The 15,794-nt window shown below is 45.9% G+C and overlaps 1 protein-coding gene across 2 annotated transcripts in view; it reads left to right on the plus strand.

The window, feature by feature from the left end:
- Window positions 1-14,636: 14,636 nt before the first annotated feature.
- Window positions 14,637-15,794, plus strand: part of LOC110315792 (pregnancy-specific glycoprotein 22-like) — a 42,765-nt gene continuing 41,607 nt past the window's right edge. For both annotated transcript variants that reach the window (XM_021189760.1, XM_021189763.1), the window contains exon 1: window positions 14,637-14,700. In XM_021189760.1, coding sequence (XP_021045419.1) covers window positions 14,637-14,700 — 64 coding nt within the window. The remainder of the gene's footprint in view (window positions 14,701-15,794) is intronic.

A 15,794-nucleotide genomic window follows, 5' to 3' on the forward strand; every position in this document is an offset into this window, starting at 1 on the left:
TCTCTTGGACAAACATAAAAGGAGGTCTGCCTTAGTTTTTCCTGTGTGGGTCTATCTTTACACCCCCGGGGAAATACTCCTGGGTCAATGCACTTCTTCTGAGGGAATTTCCTCATGAGTCAGCGCAGGAATGTCCCAAAAGTCTAATCCTGCTCTCAGGGCACAAATTTCAGGAAACAAAGGGGGCCACCAAGTTCCTAGGGGGGGAACCTTAGTGGTAGACCAAACAACGTCTCCAGTTTGTGATTGTACCTGCCAGGTAAGAGTCATAGGCTGATGGGGTTCTCAGCTTTCAGTGAGGTTCAGGCATTGTAAACATAGCTTAAGAGGATCACCAGTCCACTCCAGCTTCCATGAGTCATCTTGGGCTGGAGGAGGGGCTGCTTTTACATGGGATTCGTGGATCCAAGCTAGGATGCTGTCAACTTTGATGGCAGTGGAGCTTGTCAGGAGTACCTGGTAGGGTCCCTTCCATCTGGGTTCAAGGTTGCTGGATTGGTGGTGCCAGACCAGGACATGATCTCCTATGTGAAATTTATATGGCACTGCAGTGGTTCCTGGCTTGTAGGTTTCCTTCAGCTGTTCCCAGGAGTTCTTTCTGGCCAGTTCTAGGGCCTTCAAATGAGCTAGCAGGGGTTGGGAAAAAGGGGCATCAGGGTCAAGCATTCCTCCTGCTTCTATTAAGGGGGGCAGTCCCCCGTGGAGAAGCTCAAAGAGTGTGAGCTTAAATTTCCCTGGGGTGTTCCGTACTTGGAACAAAGCGAAGGGTAGGAGGGCTGTCCAATCTTTCCCACCAGTCTCTAAGGCCAATCTAGTCAAGGTCTCTTTTAGTGTTCCATTCATCCTCTCTACCTATCCTGAACTCTGGGATCTATAAGCACAATGTAATTTCCAATCAATCCCCAGTTGAATGGCCAGTCCCTGACTTACCTGGACAACGAAGGCAGGGTCATTGTCTGATCCAATTACCTTAGGGATGCAGAATCTTGGGAAGATTTCCTCTAATATCTTCTTTGCCACAACATTGGTGGTCTCCTTCTTAGTGGGAAAGGCTTCAACCCACCCTGAAAAAGTGTCTATAAAAACTAATAAATATTTATTACCATATTTGGCTAGTTAACTTCAGTAAAATCCACTTCCCAGTATGTTCCTGGCCGATCGCCTCTTAGCCGCTTTCCGGGGGCACTCTTGTGGTGTCCGCTATTGGTGAGGGCACAGGCTTTACATTTATCAACAGAATCTTGGGCAACATCAGACAATTTTATAATGTAGTAGTTTGAGCTCTTAACAATTTTCTTGAGCTTTTTATTTCCCAGGTGCGTGAGCCAGTGTAAATTAGCTACATATTGTTAACCTTCCTTGGTGGGCAAAACTGAGCTACCTACCATCTTGGGTCCTTGCCACTCCATGGGGAGAATTCCCTGATATCTCAGGTAATTTGTTTATCAGTTCCTGATCTTCTGGAGTGTAGTTAAAGTCTGTGTTTCTGAGTTCATAATGGTCCTTAGGTTCCTTGTTTTTCTCTCTAGCCGTGGACATCATAACTCCTTGGCTGCCTATTTAGCAGCCAGGTCAGCCATCTGATTTCCCTTTGCTATGGCATCTTGGCCTTTCTGGTGACCAGGGCTGTGTATGATGGCCAGTTTTTTGGCAAGTATATGGCTTCTAGTAAGCTCAAGATTTCTTCTTTATTTTTAAGATCTTTTCCAACAGATGTGAGTAGCCTCCTCTGTTTATAAATTGCCCCTTGTACGTGAGTATGGTAAAAGCGTACCTGCTGTCCATGTAGATATTGATATTCTTTACTTCTGCCAGCTGCAACACTTCGGTGGGTGTGATCAGCTCTGCTTTTTGGGCTGACGTCCCTTCAGGCAAGCTGCTGGCTCAGATGGTTTGTTTCCCATCGACCACTGCTGCTCTTGCTTTTCGCTTACCTTCAACCACAAAGCTGCTACCATCTGTGTACCAGTTGAGGCACCCTGTCCATGGCTGGTCAGTGAGGTCTTTCCTGGTTTCAGTTTCTTCTGCCAGGATGTCCATGCACTGTTGCACTGGTAAGGAGTTGTCGGCCTCCAGTAGCAAGGTGGCAGGATTCAGGATAGTGGGGGGGGGTGCAAACTTCACTCTTTCAGTTAGTAAGAGGCTCTGATAATGGGTCATGTGAGCATTAGTCATCCAGCGGTCAGGAGGTTGTCTGACAATGCTTTCCAGGGCGTGGAGACTACTATAGTTCATTGACCTAGAGACAGTTTGTCAGCATCTTTGAGAAGTAGTGCCACAGCAGCAATGGCTTTAAGCAAGATGGCCATTCACTGGCTACTGGATCTAGTTTCTTTGACAAGTAGGCCACAGGTTGTTTCCATGGCTCCCAGGCTTGGGTTAGGACCCCTTGTGCTATCCCTGCTTTTTCATCTACATAAAGAGTGAAGGGCTTGGTCAGGTCTGGCAGGGCTAAGGCTGGTGCACTGAGTAAGGCCTTTTTGATTTCTTCAAAGGCCCTTTGATGATCGGGGTCCATGAGAAAGTCCCAGTCTCTTTAGTGAGGGGGTAGAGTGGGGCTGCCAGGGTGGCACAGCTTGGGATCCACAACCTACAAAACCCAGCAGTGCCCAGGAACTCTCTCACCTGCTTCGGGGTTGTTGGGGTAGGGATTTGAGTCACAGTCTTTTTTTGAGCTTCTGTCAGCCAGCGCTTCCCTCCCCTGAGAGTGTAACCCAAATAGGTTACTTCTGTCTGGCAAATCTGGACTTTCTTTGTGGATGCCCTGTACCTTAATTCACCTAATTCTGCCAGTAATCTCTCAGTCCCCAGTCTATACTCTTGCTCGGAGGTGGCAGCAAGAAGTAGGTTATCAATGGACTGGATCAGAGAAATTTTCTGACCTGAATGGGGCTAAGTCTTGGTGGACAGCCTCATCGAAGAGGGTAGGAGAGGTTTTTTTATTTATTATTATTTTCTTTATTTACATTTCAAATGCTATCCTGAAAGTTCCCTATATCCCCCCCGCCCCTGCTCCCCTACCCACCCACTCCCACTACTTGGGTCCTTCCCCTGCACTGGGTCATATAAAGTTTACAAGACCAAGGGGCCTCTCTTCCCAAAGATGGCCAATTAGGCCATCTTCTGCTACATATGCAGCTAGAGACACAAGCTCAGGGGGTACTGGTTAGTTCATATTGTTGCACCTACAGGGTTGCAGCCTCCTACAACACCTTGGGTACTTTCTCTAGCTCCTCCATTGGGGTCCCTGTGTTCCATCCAATAGCTGACTGTGAGCATCCACTTCTGTGTTTGCCAGGCACTGGCATAGCCTCACAAGAGGCCGCTATATCAGGGTCCCTTCAGCAGAACCTTGCTGGCATGTGCATTAGTATCTGGGTTTGGTGGCTGATGATGGGATGGATGTAGGAGGGGTTTTGAATCCTTGGGCCAAACACATCCAAGTTAGCTGTCCAGCCTGTCCTGAATCTGGGTCTCTCCACTCAAAAGCAAAAATTACCTGGCTTATGGGATGTAGTTTCAGGCAAAAGAATGCATCCTTCAAGTCCAGAACCATGTACCATCATCTATCAGGGGGGAGATAACTGAGCAGGTTGTAAGGGTTAGAAACAGTAGGATGACTACCTTGTACTCTTTTGTTAACCTCTCTTAGGTCTTGCACTGGCCAATAATCATTAGTGCCTGGCTTTTTAACTGTCAGCAACGGAGTGTTCCAGGGAGACTGGCAGGGGACCAGAACACCCAGTTCCAAGAATCTTCGAATGTGAGGCCTGATGCCCTCTCAGGCCTCCTTGCTCATGGGGTATTGGCGTACCCCAATAGGAATTGCACCAGTTTTTAGTGTCAGAATGAAGGGAGGCACCCTTTTTGCTTCTCCCATGCCCCCAGTCTATGCCCAAGCTTGGGAATATCTTTCTAACCAGGTCCCCTCCAGTACTTTTCTCAGTGGGGATGGAGGCTGATATAATCTTTATTCTTCTAATTTTAGAGCTAAAATTATAGAGGTGTGTGTTTGTCAACTGACTGTGGTTCCTTTCGAGGAGAAGCTTATTTGGGCTTTTAATTTTGATAGTAAGTCTCTTCCCAATAATGGGGTGGGGCATTCAGGGATGACAAGGAAGGGATGGGTTACTTGGTCTCTTCCTAGATCAACTCTCCTATCAGTGGTCCAAGAATATGACTTCTGACCATTGGCCCCAATAACTATGGTTTTCTTGTTTCTTAATTTTCCCAGTGGCTCTTTCGGAACTGAAAATTCTGCTCCAGTATCAACAAGGAAATCCATAGGGGCCCCCTCCAAAGTTAGGGTTACCCTAGGCTCAGGGAGGGGGGTGCAAGCAATGTCTCCCCTAATCATCATCCTCTAAAGTGAGAATCTTGGGCAGTCTGGTGTCTGTCTTTTTCTTGGGGCAGTCTCTTGCCCAGTGTCCCTTTTCTTTACAGTATGCACATTGATCCTTATCTAGAGGTGGTCATGAAGGTCCTTCGGGATTCCAAGGTCTTCTCGACCCTGTGTTGCCCAAGTACCCTGTTTTCTATCTCTTCCTCCTTATCTATAAACTTCCTTATCACCTGCGAATGCAGCCAAAATCCTAGTTAAATTCCTTTCTTGCCTTCTATCTTGTTTATATTCTCTTGCCTCAGCCTCCTTTTCTCTTTCTCTTTTTCCTCCTCAGTCTCTTTCTTATGGTACACTCTTTCTGTTTCCTTAACCAGGTCTTGCAAAGACAACGTTTGCAGACCTTCTAGGCATTGCAGCCTTCGCCTAATGTCAGAAGCAGACTGCCAAGTGAAGGCCATGTCAACTGCCACCTGTTGGCCTTCTGATGTAGGATCAAAGGGGGGTGTAGCACCTGTATGCTTCTAAGAGGTGCTCTAAAAACACAGCTGGGGGTTCCTTTTCCTCTTTTAGGATTTCTCTTACTTTGGCCAAATTGGTGGGGTGCCTGTTGGCCCCTTTTAGACCCGCCCCCTGAGCCCAGCAGAAAACTGTCAGCCGCTCCTTACCTTCCGGCATGTTAGGTCCCAGTTAGGACGATTCAGGGGAAGCCTGCATCTATTTCATTCTGGAGTTGCGTCGGTTGTCCATCGGTCCCAGGCACATTCTTTCATGCCTTCAGCAGAATTCTTTCCTTTTCCTCTGTGGTAAAAAGGACCTGTAAAAGCTGCTGGCAATCATCCCAAGTGGGCTGATGAGAGAACATGAGAGATTCCATTAGATTAGTCAGGCTAGAGGGGTTTTCAGAGAAAGAGGCATGGTTTGTCTTTCAATTATTGAGATCAGAGGAGGAAAAGTGCCAATATTTAAAGGGCTGCAGTTGTCAGGGGTTCGTTGGTGGGGGGCCATAAATATGTAGAGGCAGTTCAGTAGTTGAATCTGCTCCCTCTGGGCTCTGGGCTTGTCAGCTTCAGGTTCCAGCATCTGGTCCCTCTGCTGCTCTTCACACAACACCCTGTTGAGGGATCTGAGGGGGTGTTGGTTGTGGGTGGTGTGTTAAATGATTCTGGAGGTTCCTTGATTTCAGGGTAGATCTTAGGAGGAGCCGATGGTGGCAGTTCAGGCTCCACCATTTCTGCCTTAGTTTTTTCTTCTGAGTCACGGAGAGTTAGGTTTCAGGAGCCTGGCTTATTTTTCTGAATCCAAAGTTTCAGCCAAGATGGGGGTTCTTGAGCTAGGTTTTCCCAGACAAAAATGTAGGGTGCTTGGTTGGGATGAGACCCAGGTCTCTTCTGCAAAACAATATTTTTAACAGCAGAAAATACAATCAAGTTAAGTGTGGCCTCCAGAGGCTAACCAACATTCAAAGTTGGCTTTTCCAAAAATCAGAAAGTTCTCCAGGGTCCTTTTTTGACATCTACAGATAGATTGTGAGCCTTAATTTCAGTCCAATGGTCAAGAGTCAAGGGGGATGGTAATGGTCTATCCCATCGTCCAAGTCACGTACTGGGAGACAAAGAAAACACACAAAAAACTATGAAAACTGAGACCAAGATTGAGACTTCTAATACTGAGAAAAGACTGAGTGGTCACAAAATCTCTCCTTTCCATAACGGATTCAGGTTCCAATTCGGCACCCAGATGGGAAATCTCCAGGCATCCCTGGAGCTCCCTCAGACCTCCTGGGATGTCTTCCAGGGTGGCAGTTTGTTATCCCCAGACAAGTCTGTCGATAACCCTCCCTTCCATCTGGACAGGGAGTTCGTTGCTCTCACAAGCTCAGACATTTGCAAACCCAAAATACTGAATTCAGACACAGCTGGCAGATAAAGATATAGACAAAGACAGAATCTTACCTCCAAGATGGGTCTCAGAGAATTTGGGTGGCCACAATATCTAAGACAAGCTCCCAACTGACAACCCCCATTCCAGGGAGACCCTTGCTCCAGTCCCGGGATGAGCTAACACCCTAATAACTTGAGAGAAACCATTCTTGATGCAAAATGCATAAGGCTTAATTCAATATCAGTAAGATAGGTACCTGCCCTGCTCCTCAACCCAACCACTCCCACTTCCTAGCCCCGCCATTCCCCTGTAATGGAGCATCTGATCTTCATAAGACCAAGGGCCTCTCCTCCCACTGATGGATGACTAGGCCATCCTTGCTACATATGCAACTAGAGACACAGTTCTAGGGGTTATTGGTTAGTTCATATTGTTTATCCTCCTAAGTAGTTACAGACCCCTTTAGCTCCCTGGGTACTTTCTCTAGATCCTTCATTAGGAGCCCTGTATTCCATCCAATAGATGACTGTGAGCATCCACTTCTGTATTTGCTAGGCACTGGCATAGCCTCATAAGAGATAGCTATACCAGGGTCCTGACAGCAAAATCTTGTTGGCATATGCAATAGAGTCTAGGTTTGCTGGTTGTATATGGGATGGATCCCTAGGAGGGGCAGTCTCTGGAAGGTCCTTTCTTCCATCTCAGCTCCTAATTTTTGTCTTTGTATCTCCTTCCATGAGTATTTTTGTTTCTCATTCTAAGATGGATCAAAGTATCCACATTTTGGTCTTCCTTCATCTTGAGTTCCATGTATTTTGCAAATTGTATCTTGGGTAGTCTACATTTCTGGGCTAATATCCACTTATCAGTGAGTACATATAATGTGTGTTCTTTTGTGATTGGGTTACCTCACTCAGGATGATCTCCACCAGATGCATCCATTTGCCTAAGAATTTCATAAATTCATTGTTTTTAATAGCTGAGTAGTAATTCATTGTGTAAATGTACCACATTTTCTGTATCCATTCCTCTGTTGAGGGACATCTGGGTTCTTTCCAGCTTCTGACTATTATAAATAAGTTTTCTATGAACATAGTGGAGCATGTGTCCTTAGTACAAGTTGGAATATCTTCTGGGTATATGCCCAGGAGAGGTATTGCTGGATCCTCTGGTTGTACTATGTCTAATTTTCTGTGGAACACAATATTGGTTCCAATCCAATCACACGGGACCTAAGACAGCAGTAGGGAAACAGAAAACTGGCCTGACCATGGGTACAAGTCCCTCCTGGTAGGCACCAGCATTGGGTTACTTATGGTGTGGAATCAACAGGCACCCCCACAGTCCCTAGCAGACTCTCCACATGATCTTAGGATCACTGGCAAGTGGAACAAAACATTGGTTCCAATCTAATCATGTGGGAACTGAGACAGCAGTAGGGAAGCAGAAAACCAGCCTGACCAAGGGCACAAGTCCTTTCTGGTAGGCACCAGCACCGGGTCAGGGTCACCTTGGGTGCAGAATTGGCAGACACCCCCACAGTCCCCAGAGGACTCTCCACACGATCTTAGGATCACTGGTGAGTGGAACAGAACATCAGTTCTAATCCAACTGTGATGGGCCTGTGACAGCAGGAACAAGTACACTGGCCCCCTTTCTGGCCAGAGGTTTGGGTTCCTTTTGATCAGTACTGGTTTACCTTGGTTTCGACCAAACCAGACAGCCCCAAAAGAAGACACCACTTCCAGGCACTGTAACATGCCCAGGATCTTAGGATAACAGGATCCCAGGATAATAGGAGCTGGGTCACACCAGTATTTCAGGGTCTCAGAGGAATCTTGACTGCCAAGAACTCTGACACACTCAGAATATCAGGTTCACAGGAGCCCACAATCAAAGGATCACAGAGAAATATGGATTCTTATGAGTCCTGAATCAACTGGGATTATAGGAAGGACAGGCTCCAATCAGATATATTGAGGGCAGCAAGCACTTGAGATAATCAGATGGCAGGAGACAGGGATAAGAACAGAAGCAACAGAAACCAAGGTTACTTGGTAGCATCAGACCCAAACTCTCCCACCATAACAAGTCCTGGATACACCATTACACCAGAAAAGCAAGGCATAAATCTAAAATCCCTTCCCATGATGATGATGGAGGACTTTAAGAAGGAAATACAGGAAAACACAGGTAAACATCTAGAAGCCCTCAAAGCAGAAACACAAAAATCCCTTAGAGAGTTATAGGAAAACACCACCAAACAGGTGATGGAATTAAACAAAACCATCCAGGATCTAAAAATGGAAGTAGAAACAATAAAGAAATCACAAAGTGAGGCAACTCTGGATATAGAGGTCCTAGGAAAGAAATCAGGAACCATAGATGCGAGCATAAGCAACAGAGTACAAGAGATGGAAGAGAGAATCTCAGATGCACACGAATCCATAGAAAACATGGACAAAACAATCAAAGAAATTTCAAAATGCAAAAAGATCCTAATTCAATACATCCAGGAAATCCAGGACACAATGTGTAGATCAAACCTAAGGATCATAGGTGTAGATGAGAATGAAGATTTTCAACTTAAAGGGCCAGTAAATATCTTCAACAAAACTATAGAAGAAAACTTCCCCAACCTAAAGAAAGAGATGCCCATGAACACACAAGAAGCCTACAGAACTCCAAATAGACTGGACCAGAAAAGAAATTCTTCCCAACACATAATAATCACAACAACAAATGCACTAAATAAATATAGAATATTAAAAGCAGTAAAGGAAAAAGGTCAAGTAACATATAAAGGCAGACCTATTCGAATTACAGCAGACTTCTCACCAGAGACTATAAAAGCCAGAAGATCCTGGACAGATGTTATACAGATCCTAAGAGAACACAGATACCAGCCCAGACTAGTATACCCAGCTAAACTCTCAATTACCGTAGATGTTAGTATGCTTCTTAAGTTTGCTTTCACCATCTGGTAGTCTCTGGTGTTAGTTGTTATAGCTGTCTCTGGCTGAAGCTTGTTTCTCCTGTGATTCTGTTAGCCTCTGTCAGCACTCCTTGGATTCCAACTCTCTCCTGATTCTCAGTGGTCAGTGCACTCTCTGCAGGCAAGCTCTCCTCTTGCAGGGAAAATTCCCAGAGGTCTGGAGCTTAGCTCTGCCTCCTGTATGAAGCCGAAGGCCTGATAGGGACCCTGTCCAAGAAGCTATGTTGCTTCTGAAGCTTGCACACTCTTCTGTGCAGACTGATCTCTGAGGGACGGAGGATACAAGATGGCAATCTCACCTGGTCCTGTGGTCAGGTCTGGAAGCTGAGTCTCCTCTGGTGGGGAATGTGTGCAGAGGTCTGGAGTTCAGTTCTGACTCCTCACTGAAGATGAAGGCCCCAAAAGGACCCTGTCCAAGAAGCTATGTTCCTTCTGCAGCACACACGGTTTCCTGTGTCATGTGCAGTCTTCTTACGTCTGATCTCTAGGGCAACCTTGGAAAGCAAAGTCTTTGAGGGTGCTGGCCCAGGCTCAGCAGTGGTCAGTGTAGCTGGATGGACATAGCTTCATGGTGCAAGGGAGACAGTGAATCACTTAGTTCCAGGAGAGACCCTGGGATTATGACTCCTGGTCCTAGGTCTGTACCATCCATCTCTGTAGCTCAGCTCCCATATGACAAAGACTTTCTCCCACACAACACAGGAAACTCAACATGTCTGACCACTCAGGTCCTTCTGCTTGATTCTTGAAGGATATGGATTAGGGGTGGAGTGTACAGAGACCAACAGTGAATGAAGGAGACCTTTGTAAACATCAGACACCCCACAGGGACCTTGTTTTTTTATGATGTTTGCACAGCACTGCTATCCAATGACCTCATTAGCAGTGACAATTCTAACCCCAGGGAGGGTGAATATGGTAGCCTTAAAGCATGAACCTGAGAGTCAGAATAAACCTACCTGTGAATGGGAAATGGTCACAGCCTCTCAGCCATCGGCAGGGTAAAGCTAAGGATAGCAGGGCTCCCACTTATTCTTGTCCCAGTTGACACAGGATCCTCAGAAAGTAAAACCTGGAACCCACTGAGTGTTATCTACAATGACCCACTCATCCTGGACATTAACTGTGAGGATAACAGTGTTAATCATATTAATTATTAATTGTGTTAATAACTTCCATCGCAGTCTTGCTACAACTGTTTAAATACTGAGGGATGAAGCCAGGACACTTGGTCATTCCTTTGTTCATGACACAGACCCTCTGTACTCTATGAAGGCCAGGACATCCTGGCCTAGGCCAAGCATATGTGGCCAGCCCCAGAATTGAGCTAGAATAGGTTGGAGGGACTTCCCTTGCCTAGAAAGGCTCATGGTGATGGTGTAAAGGGGACATTGTGGACTCAGACTTAATGAACACGTGGGTATTTAGTGTGGTTCTTCTCTGTGTGTGCTGGTGAGGGAACAGAGCTCATGCATGCCACATGAGTACTCTTTTACAAAGCTGCACCCTAGTTCTGACTGGGACTTATTTAACTTATGTTATAGCACACATATGATATCTTTTTATAGACCAGGATTTCACATTTCCTGTGCTGACATCACATGTGGGTTTATTCTGTTTGCTCCAATGGCTCAGATGTCCTGCTGATATTCCCCTCAGGCATTCATTACCATCCAGTGTCAAACCTCAACCTCTCTTGCCATGCAGCCTCCCACCATCTTGCTTGTTAGTCTTGGATTATCATTGGGAAGCCCCAGTCTTGCTGCCAATGATCTTTATTCCAGCAACAACACTCCTACTAATGGATCCTATATTCCCCTTGTCTATAACTAGACCATTGGCCTCAATAGGACCACGGGGAATGAAACTTATAGGTCTTGGTAAATGGATTATTGAAATGTCAGCACTGAGCTTTGGGATGATGCCTTGGATTTCTGAATAGATACAGACATTACTTTCCTGGTCAAGGCCATGGTCACAAACAGTTTCCAATTGTCTCACGAGGTCTAGCTCTGTCTCTTCCATTTCTTCCTGTATCTCTGATTTCTCCTGGATGACCCTGAATTAGTGTTGGAGTGAGAGAAGGAGAGTGAGAGAGAGAGAGAGAGAGAGACAGAGAGAGTGAGAGAGAGACANAGAGAGAGACAGAGAGAGAGAGAGAAAGAGAGATATTCTCTCAGGTAAGAGAAAAATTCCAAGGGGAATGGTGAACTTAAGATCATTGTGTCACATACTAATGTCTTCCTGTCCCCTCCATTCACTTTCATGATCTCCATGACCCTGAAGAATCACTCAGAACTTGGATCCATGCTCATGATTTTTACCCCAAATTCTCACAGTTCCTTTTTGTTTCAGCTGGTTATTGGCTTCTACTCTGAGTCCAGTGGAGCCAGAAGAGGCAGGGGGATGATTGTGCCTGGGAGGCCTGTCCCGAGTCAGGATGCTATTGATCCTTTTAAGACGCCCTTTACTTACTATTCAGAATGTCATTGGTTTTCACCAGGGCATATCTGAGCTAAAATTTTGTGAACTTGGAAGAATGAAACCAACCAAATGTAGATTCCCTTGAGTGATCCTGGCTCTGAGTGTCTGTTTGTGTACTCCAGCACATGTGATGTCTGCAGAGAGAGAGGGACACTCACTTGGAGACAGGGAACTTCCTGTGGTGTCTCCCTTTGGAGAAGGAGGACTTGACAGTTCAATACAGTGTCCTTGTTAGTTTTAACTGTCACCTTGACACAGCCAGAAGTCACCTGGGTGAACAGTCTACACTGAATAATTTCCTTATCAGCTCTGGCTGTGGACATGTCTGAGAGAGATTGCTAAACTGATGCAGGAAGCCCAGGGTTACTGTGGGCAGCACCATCCCAAGGCAGATGGTCCTTGGTTGTATAAGAGAGCTAGCTAAGCATGAACCAGACATGAGCCAGCAAATGGGTCAGCAAGCAGCATGTTTTCTCCCTTGACTTCCTTCAGGGCTACACTATGACCCAGATCTGTACAGGAAATGCATGCTCTGCTCTCCTGAACTGCTTCTGTTCACAGTGTTTCTATCACAGTAGGAGAAAGAGACCTGGAGCAGTGTACAGGGAAGAGCAGTTGGCACTTCCATTTAAATCACTGTTATGTTCCCTGTCCTCAGTAGGGGTCCAGTGAGTACAGGTGCACCCCCTTTCCATTACTGTACTTCCGTTTGAGTTTGAAGAGAAACTAACCATAACATCTTTCCACTGTCATTTTGTAAGCACAAGGCTCCTCCCAAGGGGCCTCATCCTCTGGATGCACACTTCATCCAACTTTAGTCCAGGACTTGCCAGGGAGAACCTGGAAGCCTGCCTAGACTCACCCTTCACTAAAAGGAAAAAGGAGTTCTGCAGAACCCAGTGAGCATGATGATGGTCCCTGCATCCCATCTGTGCAGAAGGGATCAGAACAGGTTATATTTTTGGTGTTGAATACCCCTGCTGTAGCCCTAGGCATGAGTCTATATTTCTCCCAGAGAAATCCATGGGGTGATATCATGTTGCTCACTCAACACTAGGACCATTGTTTCCTTGAGTTAGGAGACCTTGCCTAGGAGACTTCTTTCCATTCCTGTCCTTCCTAACCTGTATCTCCCTCCTTAGACCTTGCTGTTTCTTGTGTCTGAGAAGAACCCTCTCTGTAGGAAACCTGAAAGTCTCCTCCCTCCTGTCATCTCCCATAGCATAAGACAGAATTGCTGATGGGGAATCACCCAGACATAGGGCAGAGCTGACCCAGGAAGATCATCAAGAACTTTGCTCATCCAACACATAGCACAGCCAATCCATTATGCTGCAGGGTCACTGGGCATCTCCTTCTGTGACACAGAATGGAGCACACAGCTGTACAGGTGCCCAGGCCATCAGTTAACTCTTGTGATGGCTTATGAGACCTCACAGGAAGGTCAGGGTCCCTAGGAGAGGGTCAGAGTTCATAGGTCCCCTTGATGATTCATGTCCTCAGGGAGTAACTCTAAAGAATTCTTTCCTTGGAACAAATGGTAGCTGACCCTGTTTATCTGGACAGCCGTCTTGCCCCAATGTCAGGCCCTTGTTCATATTTAAGGTTACCTTGTAGACACTGCAACATTTTCCCCNTTATTTTGCTGTTGCTGGGAAACTGAGACACAGGGAACACAGTGGCCACATGAGCCTCACACAGTCCACAGGTGATAGATGTAAAGCACAAGTTCTCTGTCTCCAGCTAAGTATGCAGTGTTTCCACCTTGGAACCTTCTCAGGTTTCTATGAATCAGGGAGAAGCTGATGGTAATCTTGGTCATCAGCTGCTTAAGGGGATATCTTTTCCAAGAATTGAAAGCAAGTGAACAGTTAGATCTGACTCCATAACTTTGCCAAGAGTTCCTCAAGTATTTCTGAAGAATTCCACTACTCCAGAGCCCACTTAAAGACAGGAAGTTGTGTTTTCTTTTGTGTGGCTGTCACTCAACACTCAAATGTTTTCCTGAGCTATGACCTTGCCTAGGAGACTGCTTTCCATCCCCATCATTACTAACCTGGATCCCCCTTTTAAGAACATGCTCTGTTTCTTGTGTCTATGAACACCCCTTTCTCTGGGCATCCTGTAGTTTCTCTCTCTCCTTGCATCTTCCAAGGGGAAGACAGGACGTTTGCTGAAGGATCACCCAGACAAAGGGCATAGGTGACCCAGGAAGACCAGAGAGCAGTTGGGCTCAGTCAAAACACAGTTTAACCAACCCATAATGCTGGAAGGTTGCCTGGAAACAGTCCATAGGTGAGGAGGCCACAGTCCTTTCCAGAACACACAAGTCCCCTCTTCCCCAACACCAAGAACATGAAACTCCTCACACAGCTCCATCCTGGCTTCTGTCTTTTGTTAGGAACTTAACTGGTTAAATTAGTGATAAAGGGTTTACCTTCATTCCCAGCCATCACACCTCACTGACATCTGTGTCACCTTCATGCTTAGAAATCCTATCTTCCCAGTGCACTGAGGACACGGGGCATACTGGGAGCTCATCTGTGTCTGTGTATCTCAGGGACACATAGGAAAGATAGAGGTTCTCTCTTTCATGCTGATAGACTCATGTCCAGGAGTCAGCAGATGTCAGCCCCTGGATGAGTCGTTATTCTCTGAGGGCATGTTGATGTTTATCAGCCTTGTTGCTCAAGGTCTTGTTGGAGAAGAAACATAAAGAGAGAAAATGTGAGAAAGATGCGGGGTAGCACTGAGAGTAGAAGTGACTGAGCAGTGCTGTGGACACAGACCCCACCACACACAGCCCATAGAATTCTGGGAAGTGCTCCTGCCTGAGATAAAACTCAGCTCAGAAGGAGGAAGGATGGTAGAGGCCAGGTACCTTGTAGGAGCTGAAGGTCTCTTCAGAGAAAGGACAGTATAGTGAGAAGAGATATGGAGGTGTCCTGTGAACTTTTCAGCAAAGTGTGTACCTCCTGGCAGAAGGTCCTCCTCACAGGTAAGTGTTCCAACTATCCGATTGTGTGTGGGAAGGGAAACTCAGAAACCAAAAATATTCTGTATAGAAGATGTCTGAAGAAGACTTGTGTGGTGAGGGACAGAGGCTCAGCAGGAGGAAGGTCTGAGCAGACAGGAGCTGATGAGGGGAGAGAAAATCCTCAAACGCCCCTATTCAAAATCAGTCACATTGACTAGCATTGGAATCCCAATGGTCCCCAACTTGAAAGGGTGAATCTCCAAATAAGAGTCAATCCTTGGAGGGCCAGCAAGACAATTCAGTATATGGAGATGTGCCAGTCTGTCTCAACCTGCAGGGATAATTGGCAGGGATCCAGGGCAAAGGAGTGAGAGAGTGGGAGGGAAAGGGACAGTAAGAATGAGAGCAAGTTAATCATACTGATCAAGCTCTGAAAACTTTATTCAGGAGTGGCAATATAAGCTTAATCAAGAGAATGGTGTAAGGGAGGGGGAAGAGCCCAGGGGCTCTCTGAAGGTCAGGTGGCAATCTTCAGCTCCTGGAACCAATGGTCACAGTGTCCTCTTTACTCACAAACATTTCTTACTGTTATGACCTCGAACATTCTCTCAGGATTGTTTATGTAAGCTAGAAAATATCCACAAGGCCATGGCTGAGGCCATGGCTCCTGGCATCATTCTGAATTCATTCCTCTGCTCTCACAGGGCAGATGGAGATAAAGGCTCTTGCAGGCTCTGCTCTGCCCTCCACACAGGTGTGTGTCATGCACCCACAATGTGCACACTGAGACACAAGCCTTCAGAAACCCACACATACAATCATAATAATTAACTCACACTTGAATATAATGATTGTCATTTTCTCCAAATACAGGAACTGCACAGATGAATCCATGCAGATATCCTTCCTTCCTTCTTTGCTTCTTTCCTTCTTTCTTTCTTTCTTTCTTTCTTTCTTTCTTTCTTTCTTTCTTTCTTTCTTTCTTTCTTTCTTTCTTTCTTTCTTTCTTTCTCTTTCTTTCTTTCTGTCTGTCTGTCTTTCTTTTCTTTCTTTCTTTCTTTCTTTCTTTCTTTCTTTCTTTCTTTCTTTCTTTCTTTCTTTCTTCTTTCCTTCCT

Source organism: Mus pahari, unplaced genomic scaffold, assembly GCF_900095145.1.
Source record: "Mus pahari unplaced genomic scaffold, PAHARI_EIJ_v1.1 scaffold_6532_1, whole genome shotgun sequence".
Classification (NCBI taxonomy): Eukaryota; Metazoa; Chordata; class Mammalia; order Rodentia; family Muridae; genus Mus; species Mus pahari.